The sequence below is a fragment of the Hyperoodon ampullatus genome (genome assembly GCF_949752795.1).
Source record: "Hyperoodon ampullatus genome assembly, chromosome: 10".
NCBI classification, from domain to species: domain Eukaryota; kingdom Metazoa; phylum Chordata; class Mammalia; order Artiodactyla; family Ziphiidae; genus Hyperoodon; species Hyperoodon ampullatus.
The window spans coordinates 47,138,412-47,154,481 of NC_136923.1; the positions used below are offsets into that span (position 1 = coordinate 47,138,412).

The 16,070-nt window shown below is 37.1% G+C and overlaps 1 protein-coding gene across 1 annotated transcript in view; it reads left to right on the forward strand.

Annotated features, from left to right (window-relative positions):
* The window catches only part of SNRK (SNF related kinase), a gene marked incomplete at its 5' end in the record, with an annotated part of 60,491 nt that overhangs the window by 12,983 nt on the left and 31,438 nt on the right, over window positions 1-16,070 (forward strand). The window contains 3 exons of the mRNA XM_079713994.1: window positions 2,102-2,163; window positions 5,617-5,736; window positions 5,832-6,305. Of these exons, the coding sequence (XP_079570120.1) occupies window positions 2,102-2,163; window positions 5,617-5,736; window positions 5,832-6,305 (656 nt within the window). The remainder of the gene's footprint in view (window positions 1-2,101; window positions 2,164-5,616; window positions 5,737-5,831; window positions 6,306-16,070) is intronic.

Consider the following 16,070-nt stretch of genomic DNA (forward strand, 5'->3'; position numbering starts at 1 on the left):
GGCTGTGTCCGAAATGTTAACAGAGATAATCAGAGGATAGACTGATGGATAATTTAAAAAAACTTCCCTCTCTTTTTGCCAATATATATGTTCTGATTGTATTTTTTTCTTACACTGCATAGATGTTTCTTTCATGATTGAAGCAAAAATACTAAAAGGAAAATAATAGGTCGAGTGGAAAAAGCAGAATACAAGATATAAAGTTATATATAGAATGATCACACCTTTATAAAACAAAATAAAGAAGCTGTATATAAACATTTGCAGAAAAACCACCAGAATATTAATAGTGCTGATCTTTTGTGGTAGGGCTGTGGATGCCTCTTTATTCTTTCTACTTCCTATTCTGTATTTTCCATATTTTCTATTAGAATATGTTACTTTGATAGGAAAAATATAAAGGAATATTTAGTTCTTTTTAAAAGGATAGACTTGATAGAATGTCATCTTAGTATCATTTGAAAAGCAAACACTTAGATTTTTGTGGGATGCTTTATTGAAAAATCATCAGACTTTGATACCCAACTAGATATTAGTTTCTTTATCAGCACCCATTTCCAAGTTAATACATTTTAGGAAACTAAGCAGTAGAAGATTTCTGAAAATGGAAGAGAGATGATAGCTCAGTAAATGCAGTCTCTTGAAGTAGAGTGGAAGACTGAAAGTATTTCTGCTTGGGTAGGGGAGATTACCATCAGTATAACAATGATAGTGGCGGTGGTAGCTAGTACTTACTGAATGCTTACTCTGTGCCAGGCTTTTTTTTAATCACTACCTTTATTAATTCATTTAATCCTCACCACAATCTATGAGGTGCTCTTGCTACTGACATCTTCTAATGAGGAAACTGATAGTACAGAGAGATCAGGTTTTGCTCAGGTCCAGTGACTTGTGGCTGGTGAGCTGGGATTCAGATCCAGTCATTGGCCTTCAGAACCAGTCCTCAGCCATGCGGGACCATCGCACTGCTTGGCCAGAGAGACTGTGGGTGAAACTGGCTGTTGGAAAGAGAGAAGCAGGCATGGGTAATGGGAGGAGCTACTGTATCCCACTTGGAGCTGAAGGACCAGGTAGGCATCCCAGGGTTCACTTCTCACTAGAAGTGGGCCTGTGCCTATGGCTTTGCTGGCCTCGTCTGTGTGGTAGCAGTCTCCATCTCTTTTCATCCCCTCATTCCCAGCAATAAACTTGGTTTCACATCCACCTTTCCTTCTTTCTTTTACCTTTCCTGCTTTCCCCCACCTCTTTGTACTCCCTTTCCCCCAAGCTCCTGTGAGCTTGAGTTTAATGCTTACCTGGATGAACTCACCTGTGTAGTGTATTGTGTAAAGTGCCTTGGCGTAGTATGAATGTTTGGAACTTTACTTGTGTGATATTTCAGTGTTGAGGAAAGGCCTGCAAGGCTGCCTCAGTCAGTCAGTATTCCCTCACTGTGCCGTGAGCTTAGATAGCAGTGATGCTCTCACGTTCTCTTTGTTCATAAAGTTTCTTTTTTACTATCAGATGGAAAGCCTCTGTGCAGAGGTGTTTTGTGTTGTGTGTTCTCTGGTGCTGGTGTTGATTTCTGCTGCCCTGCTAGAGGATGGTGTGTTGGGAAGGTTGCCCTCCTTGGCTCTTGGAGTGGGTGTTTCATGAGCCCAGAGGGCATCCTGCAGGCAGGTTGGGCTCCCAAGCCAGGCTGAGCAGGCTTGGAGCTGCTGCTTACGGCGCAGGTTGAGCCTCTGTGTGCCTACCTTGCAGGCTCCTAGTGAGGATTCAGTGCAATGCGGATTCTTGCTCGTTACCCAAGAGGCATTTAAAAATGGTGACTTTACTGTTGTTCGTTATTATAATCTCCTCCTCCTTCCAGTGCAGTAATCCTTCTGACCTGTCTACCTGGACCAGTCTCCATGTATCTGTTCACTGTGACATTCCTGTTGATTAAAGATTCCTTGAATGGGTTGCAATTCATAGAGGAGAGAAAGAAAATGGGAGACTGGGTCACGGAAGACAAATTTACCATTTTTATATGTTCGTCTGGATCCAGCCTGAGGGTTTATATTTTAACTTTAAGCAAAGTTAAGTAGAACTAAACTAAAATCTTTTTTGTGTTTTCTTTTAGGAGAAAGAAGCACCTAACGAAACACAGTAATAACAAGGATTATTCAGTATGCAGTTGGCAGGGTATGTCTTGGAGCTGGTGCAGAGTCACCTTTACTTTATATAAGGCACATCTTAACATTTTCCATTGGTGTTCGGAATGATTTTCAGGCACTGCAAGATCCTCCAAGATCAAAAAAATGATTTAATTATTTCCTATGCTAACTCAAAATATACTCGATAGGAGGGTTAAACAGTGTATTCAAAAAGATGTTCAATAACAAGGATATTTTTCCTCCCAACTTTCAGTTATACATAACTTCCTGTTTTTAGGTACACAATTGTAATTTCACAGGCAATGAGCAAGGGGTATGTGTACCCACAAAAGTACCCAAAAAAGTAAATTCTTTGATAGTGAGAGTATCATTTCATTACAGGGTAGTCTGTCATTAAGAAGAGACCCTAGGGCTTCCCTGGTGGTGCAGTGGTTAAGAATCCGCCTGCCAATGCACGGGACACGGGTTCGAGCCCTGGTCTGGGAAGATCCCACATGCCGTGGAGCAGCTAAGCCTGTGCGCCACAACTACTGAGCCTGTGCTCTAGAGCCCGTGAGCCACAACTACTGAGCCCACGTGCCGCAACTACTGAAGCCCGCACGCCTAGAGCCCGTGCTTTGCAACAAGGGAAGCCACTGCAATGAGAAACCCGCGCGCCACAATGAAGAGTAGCCCCGCTCGCCACAACTAGAGAAAGCCTGTGCTCAGCAACAAAGACCCAACTCAGCCAAAGATAAATAAATAAATTAATAAATTTTAAAAAAAGGACCCTATAAGATGCTTCCCTATGAACTTGCTGGTAGATTAAAAATTATTTTGTTGTGCCCTTTTGCTAACACAGTACTGGGAGGAGAAATGACAGTGTGTGAATAGTGATTATCTCTGGGTGGTTAAGACCCTGAAAAAAGACTTTTTCCCTCATCTGTATATTCATTTATTACTTTCATAATAAAATCTTTGAATTAAAAAAAATGAATTAAGTTAAAATTCAGACAAACTCAGATTTACTTGTAAAGTCTGATTTATATGCCACTGTAGAATACATTTAAACTAAAGTGATAGATGAAAAAAAAAATTAGGTAGCTTGGGGGCAGCCTGAAGAAGTTTGTTTTGAAAGCGAAAGTTGCATTTGCAAACTCATACAATAGAAACATAGACTTGGGTAGAATTTTAAAAGTAATTACTGCCATTATAATTAATTGAAGTTAAAGATTTAGTTTTCTGCCCCCTGGAGTTAGCTTAGAGTTTCTATATTTGAAAATTAGATATATTTGAAAATTAGACATGCCTGAATTAAACTTTCTTTTGGGGAACTACTGTCCAAATAAAGCAAGACTTTTCCACTTGGATTTTCCTGTTAATCTTATTAAAATTATTAGCTCAGATGACAAGGATAATACATAGTATAGAAGAAATTTGCTTTCTCTCCAGCCCCTGTGCATAGATAGTATGGGTTTCTTATTTTTAAAAATCTTAATAGAAATAGGATTTTGTTTCTGAAATTAATGCAGAAACAGTGTAGCATAGTGGTTAAAAGCACAGATTTTGGTGTCAAGATAGCCTTGGGTTCAAATCCCAGCTCTTTTACACACTGGCCCTATAGCCTACGCCAAGTTACTCATTATTTTTGTGCCTCAAAATAAGACTAATAATCCTATCTCTGAGGGCAATTTACAATTAAAAAAACAAATCACTCAAAATTACTCTGAGGGTAATTTACAATTACAGAAAAGCTTGAGGGGGCCCCAGATATGTGATTCAGATCATTTCAGTTTGCATGGGAGAATGACTATGCCTCTTTTATAGTATTTTAACTCTTAAGATATTATTATCCTAAATATAATATTGTTAAGAGTGGCCAAATGTTTATAAGAGGTGTATGCTTTGAAATAAGAATTCAGTTTGAACCTTAGCTTTTAGCACGTACCTGGAACACAGTGTTTTTTGGCTATAAAATGGAAATAATACTGACCTCTTAGGATTGTTAAGATCCAATGACACAATCCAATTTGATTCATTTTGTACAAATACATATAGTACGTCTTCAGTAAATATTAGCTTTTCTTCTGTTCTTTTAAGCGAGAATGAGATTTAAAGGTATTTAATGCTAGTGCTTAAAAAGAAACACTACCTTATTTTATGTACAATTTAGTTTTTTGGGATATTTTCACCAAAGTGGAGTAAATGCTGTAAGTACTGTTCTTAACAAAAAGTAACTGAAAATGTGAAAATGTATACCAGGAGCATTAGAAAAGGCTTCACTGAAGGGATGAATGTGCACTAATAGGAAAGATCTAGGCTTGGGAGATGGCTGTATTTTCCTTTGGATTTTGTTATTTAATTCTATTAAGTTTTGGTCAAAAAAATAATAGTGGGAGTTCAGTCTGTGAGATTTAAAGTGATGTCTTAATTTGTATAATTATATACATTAAAATTTTTTTCTGAGTCAGGGTCATTTATAAGAACCTATTTCTATATTTTAAGGTTTACACTATAAAGGATGAGAATTATAAATGTCATATGAAATGAGGTCTTTAAAGCCAAATGGTCTTTAACAGTTAAATGGTTTAAATGCATGCTTGTCTGTTCTTGAAATATAAGCAGATCATAGTAGGTTTTGTTTGAGAGTTGGAAAACCGTAATAAAGATAAGCATAACTGATAAGCACGAAGAGTGAGTACCAGTCAGTCAGCAAATAATAAGCACCTACTGTGTGCCACTTACTGTTCTAGGCACTAGTGATGCAAGAGCAAACCATTGCCTTGTAAACATTTAGAAAAAAAGTTGCATTTCAAAATTTAACAAAATTTTAATTACCTGCTATATGTAAAACACTGTTCTAGGCATTAGGGGAGGGTAGAAGTAAAAAATATTGATAGAACCATAGACCCCTCAGGAACCTTGCAGTCTCAGGATAAAGGTGGTGTATACAAAAACCTATAGAATAAGACCGCCTGGGATGGAGGTGTCCCATGGTGCTTTGGAGATGCAGAGAAGAGAAGGGAAGGTAATACCACCTGGGAGAGTTAGAGAAGGCTTTATTGAAGAGATTTTAAAGGAAGTAGTGCTAATTTTGGAATAATAGGATAAAGTTGTTGGTTTCTGTCCAAGTGTATATTCTTTGTGTTTTCCCTTTCTTGTCAATCCTTGACTTCTTTTTTAAGACACTAATAGAAATTACTTGTGGAAAATATTCTTTTAAAACATAGCTTACCAAACTTGCCAGTTTTCTTATTTCTGACATCATCCAAAAATTGTTTCAACAAACTAACTTTTTATCAGTTTGCAAAATAAAATGGTATTTAAATTATCAACCTTTATAAAGTAAACCCTAAATATGTAAACAGGTTGTTATAAATGCCCCTGACTCATTTTATGTCTCAGTATATTTATTTCAAGCTTCTCTTAAAATTTAAAGAAAAATGAAGCTATAAAAGGAAAAGTCACAGAAAACTTAATTTTATTTCTCTTATTTTTGTAGATGTCCATGGCGACATTGAAAATGAATTCCTTATTTTCACCAGATATATGAGAAGATCCATTTTAAACAGTCGAAATATTTTTTCTTCTGTTGGACCAGCATGGCAGGATTCAAGCGAGGGTATGATGGGAAGATTGCTGGATTGTATGATCTGGATAAAACCTTGGGTCGAGGTCATTTTGCAGTGGTTAAACTTGCCAGGCATGTCTTTACAGGTGAAAAAGTGGCAGTAAAAGTTATTGACAAGACAAAGCTGGACACTCTAGCCACTGGTCATCTTTTCCAAGAAGTGAGATGCATGAAACTAGTGCAGCATCCCAACATTGTACGCCTTTACGAAGTTATTGACACCCAGACCAAACTATATCTTATTCTAGAACTTGGGGATGGAGGAGACATGTTCGATTACATAATGAAGCACGAGGAGGGACTTAATGAAGACTTGGCCAAGAAGTACTTTGCTCAGATAGTTCATGCCATATCTTATTGCCATAAACTCCATGTGGTTCACAGAGACTTAAAACCCGAGAACGTGGTCTTCTTTGAAAAACAGGGTCTTGTAAAGTTGACAGACTTTGGTTTCAGCAACAAGTTTCAACCAGGGAAGAAGCTCACTACAAGCTGTGGATCTCTTGCATATTCTGCACCAGAAATTCTGCTTGGTGATGAGTATGATGCACCTGCAGTAGGTGGGTAACCTTCCAGTATTTGCCCTCTTGAATTCTCCTGGCTAGAGCGTAGTTGGTCAAATCTGTTGTTGTTGGTATCAAAATAATTTCTAAGAGAATTTCTGTTAAATGGGTCGTAGTTAACAGATTGGGTTTCACGAATGCCATGTTTCTCTAAAGCTGGCAATGAGTTTATTTTACCTTTTAGATGGCTAATGTCTAAAGTATATTTGTCAGCACAAAGGAAAATGAGTAAGTTGCTAAGGTAACCTCTCATCTGCCCGTTTTAATTTTTTTTAAGGTCTGAGTACTTTTCCTATCTTGTGAGATACTTCTAGTCATCTCCTTCCTGTGAACACTTTTTAACAGTCATGAGACCCATATTAGACAGATACTGTGAATATGACAGTGCAGTGTGAAGACCTGGGGCATTGGAATCATTTATTGTGACCTTGAACAGTGTACTTGACCTCTCTCTGCTTCATTTCCTCATCCATAAAATAGAATTAGATCAGATACAGGTATCATATGTTATCTTGTTTACTTTTCACAGTGACCTGTGTGGTGGTTATTGTCCATCTCATTGTACAGAATAGGAAATTGATATACAGAGTGCCTGCTGTGTGGTGGATTCCAGAATAGTGGTAGCATTTGGCATTCCCACTGACCCTCTCCCTTCACTCCAACACATTTTCGCGCTCTCACTCACTTGTCATGAGTTATTTAGTTGTGGTAGAAGGGTTTATTGCTTTTCAGTTTGTGTCAACTTTGTTTTTCAGTTTGTGTCAACTTTGTCCCCTTGGGTTCATATCTGTTTTGAAGGTCATTTAGGAATTTACTTTCAATTTTTAAGGATTTGTTAATCTGAAGGTGTAGTCAGCTTTTAAAAATTTAGGTTTAGTCTTGGAAAAATATGCCCTAATATTACATGCACACGATATCAGACTTCATAGATATGAGCCTTCCATTTGCATTCTGATCATTTAAAATGCAGGTTATAGACGATTAAAGACACACATTGAAGAGTGCTGATCTTACACTGAATACTCTGTACACCAAGACATTGTTTTTCATGTTAGACTATGTGTTCTGGAAAAGAAAGGGTTAAAAATGGTTTCTGCACACTACAGATAGCCAGGCTTCACTAAAGTCTTTCATCAGAATATTTGAGGCAGAGATTTTTGATTAGTGGAGAGGCTCTAATCTGAAAATGAGGCCCAGAATATGCAGAAGAGGAAACATAAATGTCTCAACATGAAAAGGATGTTCAACCTCACTAATAATCGGGGAAAGGCAAATTAAAACCACAATAAGATATTTTCTTACTTTTCACATTGAGAAAAACTAAAGTCCGACAAAACCAAGTGTAGATAAGACTATAGGACATCAGGACCTCTTGTACTTTGTGAAAGTTAAAGTTAAAGATGTACACATCCTGAGACCCAGCAGTTCTGCTTCCTGTGTACACAAGAGATTTTCAAAGAATGTTTTTAGCAGCATTGACTATTCATCAGCAGGAGAATAAATTGTTCATTATTCATGTGGTGAAACTATAGCTTGGTGAAAATTAATAAACTATGTCAGCATGGCTGGAGTTCATAAACTTGTTTAAGTGAAAAAATGAGTGCAGAATACATACAGTATTATAACATTTATATGAAAGTTTAAAACATACAGAGCAGTATGATATATTGTTTAAGGGTGCATGCACATGCAGTAAAGTATGAAGAACACAATGAGATCAAAATAGTTATTTCTAAGGGGCAGGCATATCTAGAGGGTTTCAAATGTATTGGCGATGTTTATTTCCTAAGTTGAGTAGTGAATATGCAGGTGTTCATTGTAATATTCTTTTTTCTCCCCTTATATCATAAATATTGCATAATAGGACTTTAAACAAGTTTTTAAAAAGGAAAAGAAAATCGTTTAGAAGGATAATCACCAGTCTGATAAATGGTTAACTTATGTTGGTACAGTAGAATTGGGTGGAGTTCATTTTCTTTATTTGTATTTATTTCCATACATTTTGTGTAATTGTGTGATTGAATTTACTACAGAATTGCTTTAAAAAACAAATGGAAAGTTATCTCTCTGTTAATGTAGTATTAGTTTATTATGCCAAAATCAGTGATTTTTCACAGATATTTAGCAAAGTTAGTTGGGAATAAATATTAGAATCTGTCAATTAATTAAATTATCAGATGTTACTAAATAAAACAACTTCGGTTCAATTTTATAGGTAAGTTTTTTTTTTGAGTACACTGGTCCTCAACATTGAAACTTAGTTCAGAAATTGTGTATTTTATTATTTTCAAAGAATCAGATTTTGATTTTATTTAACTATACTGTTTGGTTTCTATATCATTACTTTTTCTTTCATTTTTATTAATTCTTTGTAGGACCTTTGAGTTTTCTTTTTGTTTTGTTTTTTCTTTTTTAGTGTCTTGAATTAAAAGCTTTTTTCCCTTATTGTCCTGATTTCTAACAAAATATTTACATCTAAGACTGTATGTTGCCTTCTCCCTCCATCTCTGGTAACATCCCAGGGGTTTCACTCTGCAGTCATTGTTGTTCATTGCTGAACTTTATCTTCTCTGCTTTGTTTCTTGTTTAGTTTTTTTGTTTTTTAAAAATTCAGAGTGGATACATTTATTTTTCCTTTTAACCATTTGGTTTTAACTTCTAATTTTAGTACATTACAGTCAATAGATATGCCTGATTGGTTTCTGCTTTGGGAATATTTTTAGATTTTCTGTGTGGTTTAATACATAGTAATTTTGGTTATTATTCCCTGTATGATTAAAATTTTTGGTACGTACAGAGTTTTTATACACAATTAAGATTGTTAATTATGTGATTTGTTTCTTTGTGTCATTATGTTTTTATTCTAATCTGTTATTTTCTGAGAGAATTATGCTAGTCTCCTACTTTAGTCTGTGAATTTTGTATTTTAATCAGTTTTTGCTTAGTACATGTTATCTTCAAGCTGTGTTAGGTATATAAAAGTTTATATAATTTATTTTACATGGTGGGCTATAGCTTTTAGCAATGTGAAGCTGCACTTATTTGCCTTAGATCCTATTCATCATTTTGTTTTAGATTTATCTTTCTTAAATAATATGTAGCTGGATTTTGTGTCTATAATCTGTGAGTCAGACTTTTAATAGATGAATTTAATCCATTCATATTTGTTTTGACTGGAATGTTTGGACTTATTTGTGCTGTCTTATTTTGTGTTTTTCATTTGCCTTATTTCATTATTACCTTTTTTCCATATTTTGTTGGGTTATTCAAGTTTTCTTTGCTCCTCCTTCAGTGGTTTGCAAGATGTGCAATCCGTTTCTTTGTATTAGTGTCTACTCTTAATGTCTGGAGTTAACTGATATTTGTATCATTCCCTCTACCATACAAACAACTATAGTTTGCTTTCACTTTCCTTTGAGTGAAAGATTTTTTATTTGCTTTTATTTATTTATAAAAAATATTTAATTTTGGACTTAATTTTACTAATTTCTTGGTTTACCACTGAGTCTTCACCTTTCTATCTTTCACTTAGATTATTTTTGTTTTGTTTGTAATTCTTTAGAGATGATTTGTGAGAAGTTTGCCAAGTCTTTGTCTAAAAATGTCATCACATTTGAATGGTACTTTGGCTGGGTATAGAAATACATATTGAGAATCATTTTCTTCCCAACTTTGAAGATATTTTCCTGTCACCTTTTGCTTCTAAAGTTGCCAGGGTGAAGTCTGATGTGAATTTAACTTGTTTTCTTTGTTGGGCTATACATTTCATTTATCCTGTGAAGCATAGCTTCACACTTCTGGAAATGCTCCATTAAATGATTTTTCTTGGGTATTAATTCTTCTGTTTGATGCACTTGGTTCCTCTCTCATGCTGCCCATGTTTCCTAGGTGCTTGGGGAATGTTAGTTGTGTGTTTATCTCTTTTTTGAGATTCCCTAATAGTCTGTCTGTGAATATAACGTCTGAGTAGCCTCCAGTGGATGTGGGAGAGGAGCAGAGTGTGGCCTGGTGTCTGGTCTTATCATTTGACAGACTGTCAGTACACCTCTGCCCCTGGTGCCCACAGTCACTCCTCCCACCTAGAACAAATACCTGCTTGTTCATGCTTGGTGAGTTATGGGGTGAGAGAAATTGATTCATCTTTCTAATGGTTGTCTTGGTGCAATTTCTTCCTGTTTCCAGACTGTGTCTTCTACAAAGGAGCACCACAGATGCTCCTACCAGCTGGTTTCCTCTTTCAGTCTGATCCCATGTGCCATATACCTTTGCGATCAGATCTAGGGATTTGGGGGGAGAAGGAGAGCTACATCTTCCTCAGTGAGCTGTTGATTCCATTTGCCTCTGTTGGCTTTCAAGAATGTATATTAAGTTGACTTCACCGAGTTAGAAAGGAAAGATAAAAAATGATCTCTGTGAAAAGTCCTGGAATCTCTCATCACAGTCTTTGGAATTCCTGTGGTAGAGATTGCAGTGCAGCAGTGTACAGGGTGGAAAACTCATTATCACTGCTAATTACATCAGTTTAGATGATGGAAGGTCAGGCAGGGGATGGACCTGTCCCTGCTGGAGTCATGCACACGTCATGATGTTGCTCTGGAGAGCTCAGGCTCTGCTGAAACTGTTGGGGACCTTGCTGCTGGCCCTGTAGGGGGCCCTTGTAGTAAGCCTCCAGGTGAATTTCTGGGCAGGTGAGGGTTTCTTTTTTTCAAAGCAGTATTGGAAAAGACCTTACTCTGCTTTAAAAAACAAAACTAAAGTATGCTTTAAAGCTTTCTTCATTATAGAAACTCTAAAACGGGAAAACTGTTTCTTAGATCGTGGACAGAACTTTTCAGTTGTTGTAAAGCCCTGCAATTGTTTATGTCTTTCTACTTCACTAAATTTTTAAAGTTTATTTTCAAGTTAAAATGAACTAGATTTGGTATTGAAAACTTTGTCATATCACTTGAGATTCAGAGGCTTCCTGGGATGTTACAGCTCTGGAACTGAAAACCCCTGTATTAGATGCTTCCTAGTTTATAGACAAACTGTTTCAAAGATGAAATATTCAGTCTCTTCATTAGTTTATTATTTGCTAAATTAATATTCAGGAGATATCATTGAAAGCTAAATTATATAAAACATGGCTCTATATTAATACAGTGCAAAGATCTGGATTTAGACTCAGTGTGTATAAGCTTTTTGGGATGTAAACAGAAAATCTGTATACACTCTCTACAATTTGCAGTTCAGCATTTAATGGATATTATTCATTTATGGAGTTATGAGAAGTGTCCTCATGCATATGAGTATGCAGCAAGCTAGAGTTCTTTTTATAAATCTGTTATTTTTCCTACATTAAGATATTACTCTTTGCTGGCTCTCAGTAAACTAGGAATAGAGGGGAACATTCTCAACTTCATAAAGAGCATCTACAAAAACCTATGGCTAACATCATACTTAATGGTGAAAGACTGAATGCTTTCATCCTAAGTTTGGAAACAAGGCAAGGATGTACGCTCACCACTCTTATTTGGCATAGTACTGAAAGGCATACAGATTGGAAAGGAGGAAATAACACTATATCTCAATCTGCAGATGACATGATTGCCTACGTTGAAAATCTCAAGGTATGTATCTACAGAAAAATTCCTAGAAACAGTAAGTGAATTCAGCAGGATCACAGGATATAAGATCAACACATAAAAATCAGTTGCATCTGTATATATTAACAAACATCTGGAGACTGAAATTAAAAACACAGTAATATTTACAATCATGCGAAAGAAAATGTATACATCTAACAAAACATAACAAAATAATTTATGCTGAAAAATGCAAAATGCTAATGAAGGAAATCAGAGGAGACGTAAATGAATGGAGAGACAAATCATATTCATGAATTGGAACATAGTACAGATGTCACTTCTCCTCAAGTTGATCCATAGATTTAATGCAGTTCCTGTCAAAAGCCCTGCAAAGTTTTTGAAGACATAGACAACATTATTTTAAAATTTGTATGGAAAGGCCAAGGACCTAGAAGAGCTAAAACAATTACAAAAAAGAATAACAAGAGAGGAATCACTACCACTCTGGAAAATAGTTTGGCAGTTTCTTACAAAACTAAATATGTACTTCCCATACAACCCTGCAGTTGCACTCCTGGGTGTTTATTTTCACATGAAAACCTGTATGTGGATGTTCATAGCAGCTTTATTTGTAATAGCCCCAAACTGGAAACAAGCCAGATGTCCCTCAGTGAGTGAATGGTTAAACTGGTGCATCCTTGCCCTGGAATACTATGCAGCTATGCAGCAATAAAAAGGAACAAACTATTGATACAACAACTTGGGTGGATCTTAAGAGAATTATGCTGAGTGAAAAAAGCCAATCTCAAAAGCTTATATACTGCATAATTCCATTTATAACTCTCTCGAAATAGCACACTTGTAAAGATGGAGAACAGATTGGTGGTTGCCACGGGCTAGAGATGGTAGTGAGTGGTGTAGTTATAAAGGGATAGCATGAAGGAACCTTGTTGTGATGGAGCACTTCTGTATCTGTTGTCGTTACATGAATCTACACATGTAATAAAATTGCATGGAAGCTACATACAAATGAGTGCATGTAAAACAATGAAATCTGAATAAGCTCTGTGGACTGAACCAATGTCAGTTTCCTATATTGATATTGTGCTATAGTTAAGTAAGGTGTTGCCGCCGGGGAAACTGTGTGAAGAGTACATGGGACTTCCCTGTACTTTTTTTTTTTTTTTTTTGGCGACTCTTGTGAATCTATAATTATATCAAGATAAAAAGTTTAAAAATACATATTATTCATTGCCTAGAAGACAAGTATTCCAATGTAGGGCTTCCCTGGTGGCACAGTGGTTAAGAATCCGCCTGCCAATGCAGGGAACACAGGTTTGATCCCTGGTCTGGGAAGATCTCGCATGCCATGGAGCAGCTAAGCCCGTGCACCACAACTACTGAACCTGCGCTCTAGAACCTGTGAGCCACAGCTCCTGAGCCCGCATGCCACAACTACTGAAGCCTGTGCTCCTAGAGCCTGTGCTCCACAACAAGAGAAGCCACCGCAATGAGAAGCCTGTGCACTGCAACGAAGAGTAGCCCCCGCTTGCCGCAACTAGAGAAAGCCCGTGGGCAGCAATGATGACCCAACACAGCCAAAAATAAAATAAATTAAAAAAACAAAAAAGTATTCCAATGTACATGTTTCTGAGATGTTGTGTAGGGGTTGTTTTTATTTTAACAGTAATGCCTGATGATGGTCTGGGAATGAAGGTCGCCATGATAGAAACACACTGCATTTTTTCAGTGTTCAGATGCATGCTAACAAATGTATTTTTATATTGTATTTTTAAAATAAAAACAATTGTAAAACTAGATAATCAGCCAAAAATTATCCTGTGTCCACTGAGGTGAGAGCATTTAACCTTCACCATCTTAAAAATATGTACTTGCATTTATTTTAGAACAGTGATTCTTAGCTTTTTCTGGTTCAGTAATGCCTTAAGATCTGATGAAGTCTATAGACACATCTTAGAATTGTTTTCATTTAAAAAAAAAAATTTATTTATTTATTTTTGGCTGCGTTGGGTCTTTGTTGCTGCCCATGGGCTCTCTCTAGTTGCGGTGAGCGGGGGCTGCTCTTCATTGTGGTGCGTGGGCTTCTCATTGCGGTGGCTTTTCTTGTGGAGCACAGGCTCTAGGCGCGTGGGCTTCAGTAGTTGTGGCATGTGGGCTCAGTAGTGTGGCTTGCGGGCTCTAGAGCACAGGCTCAGTAGTTGTGGCGCACGGGCTTAGTTGCTCCATGGCATGTGGGATCTCCCCAGACCCGGGCTTGAACCCGTGTCCCTGCATTGGCAGGCAGATTCCTAACCACTGATAAAGAAGATGTGGCACATATATACAATGGAATATTACTCAGCCATAAAAAGAAACGAAATTGAGTTATTTGTAGTGAGGTGGATGGACCTAGAGTCTGTCATACAGAGTGAAGTAAGTCAGAAGGAGAAAAAAACAAATACCTTATGCTAACACATATATGTGGAATCTTAAAAAAAAAATGGTTCTGATGAACCTAGGGGCAGGACAGGAATAAAGACACAGATGTAGAGAATGGACTTGACACGGGCCGGGGGAAGGGGAAGCTGGGATGAAGTGAGAGAGTGGCATGGACATATATACACTACCAAATGTAAAGTAGATAGCTAGTGGGAAACAGCTGCATAGCACAGGGAAATCAGCTCAGTGTTTTGTGACCACCTAGAGGGGTGAGATAGGGAGGATGGGAGGGAGATGCAAGAGGGAGGAGATATGGGGATATATGTATATGTATAGCTGATTCACTTTGTTATACAGCAGAAACTAACACACCATTGTAAAGCAGTTATACTCCAGTAAAGATGTTAAAAAAATTTATATGCTAATTATATTTTGTATAATATTTGGGAAATCTTGGTGTATTTAAGCCAAGAGCTGAAGTTAAACTGGAGGCCACGTTTAATGCGCTTATGGCAGACATTCGTCCCTCTGCTCTAGTCCTGTGATTTAAAAGGATTCCTCCTTCCTATACAGATAGTGCAGCCTAACCTAAACTTTGTGATAGAACTTTGAAATCCAAAAAGATGTAAGCAAATCGGAAATTTTCTCTTTGATTAACATAGATCTGCCATTATAGCTCAGACTATGAATTGATAATTCCTTGCTTTTATTTCAGATAAGCTGCTTGTGTACTTTTACAGTCCTTCCCAAGCTGCACCAACTCTCAGTGTGTACAGTTTCATTTTTCTCAGTTGTTTATTAGAGCCAGATGTCTTTGTAATGTTTCAGTATTTTCCGACTTGGACCTTTTCTTCCCAGAGTCAGAATCTAGCTAAATTTTATATTACTTATTCTTATACTATTTGTCATTTGGACATATGGTCCTGGTGAGTCCTAGATTAGAAGACCTTAGGCTTGTGTCAGAGTATTAGGCCCAAGTGTGGAGTTTGGGATTTTATATATATATATATATATATATATATATATATATATATTTTTTTTTTTTTTTTTTTTTTTTGAGGATTCAGATGGCTTTTATTTTTATTTTTTTCTGTGTGACTTTTTTTTTTACAACTTTACTGGAGTATAATTGCTTCACAATGGTGTATTAGTTTCTGCTTTATAACAAAGTGAATCAGTTATACATATACATCTGTTCCCATATCTCCTCCCTCTTGCGTCTCCCTCCCTCCCACCCTCCCTATCACACCCCTCCAGTTGGTCACAAAGCACTGAGCTGATCTCCCTGTGCTATGCCTCTGCTTCCCACTAGCTATCTACCTTATGTTTGGTACTGTATATATGTCCATGCCTCTCTCTCGCTTTGTCACAGCTTACCCTTCCCCCTCCCCATATCCTCAAGTCCATTCTCAAGTAGGTCTGTGTCTTTATATATTTTTAAGGGATGATCTGAGCCTCTTCTATGCGTAGGTAAGGAAGTTTGGTCTTCTTTAAAGTAGCACCTTGTTTGTTTTATTTGCATCTGGGAGTGGGCATGGCCTTGGAACACTTCTCTGGCCTGAGCACATCCTGCTGTAGGTGACGCTGCCATGTGAGTAACAGACCAAGTGCTGTTCATTGAGGTTTTCTCTGTCCTTCTCAGCTTTGCAGTCATCAACTGTTTGCTGTTCTACTGACCAAGGTGAAAACCAGGCTTGCTTCCATCCAGTCCCTCCCCTGCCTTCCCTCCCTCTCCTGAGCACGTGTTTATGGCATG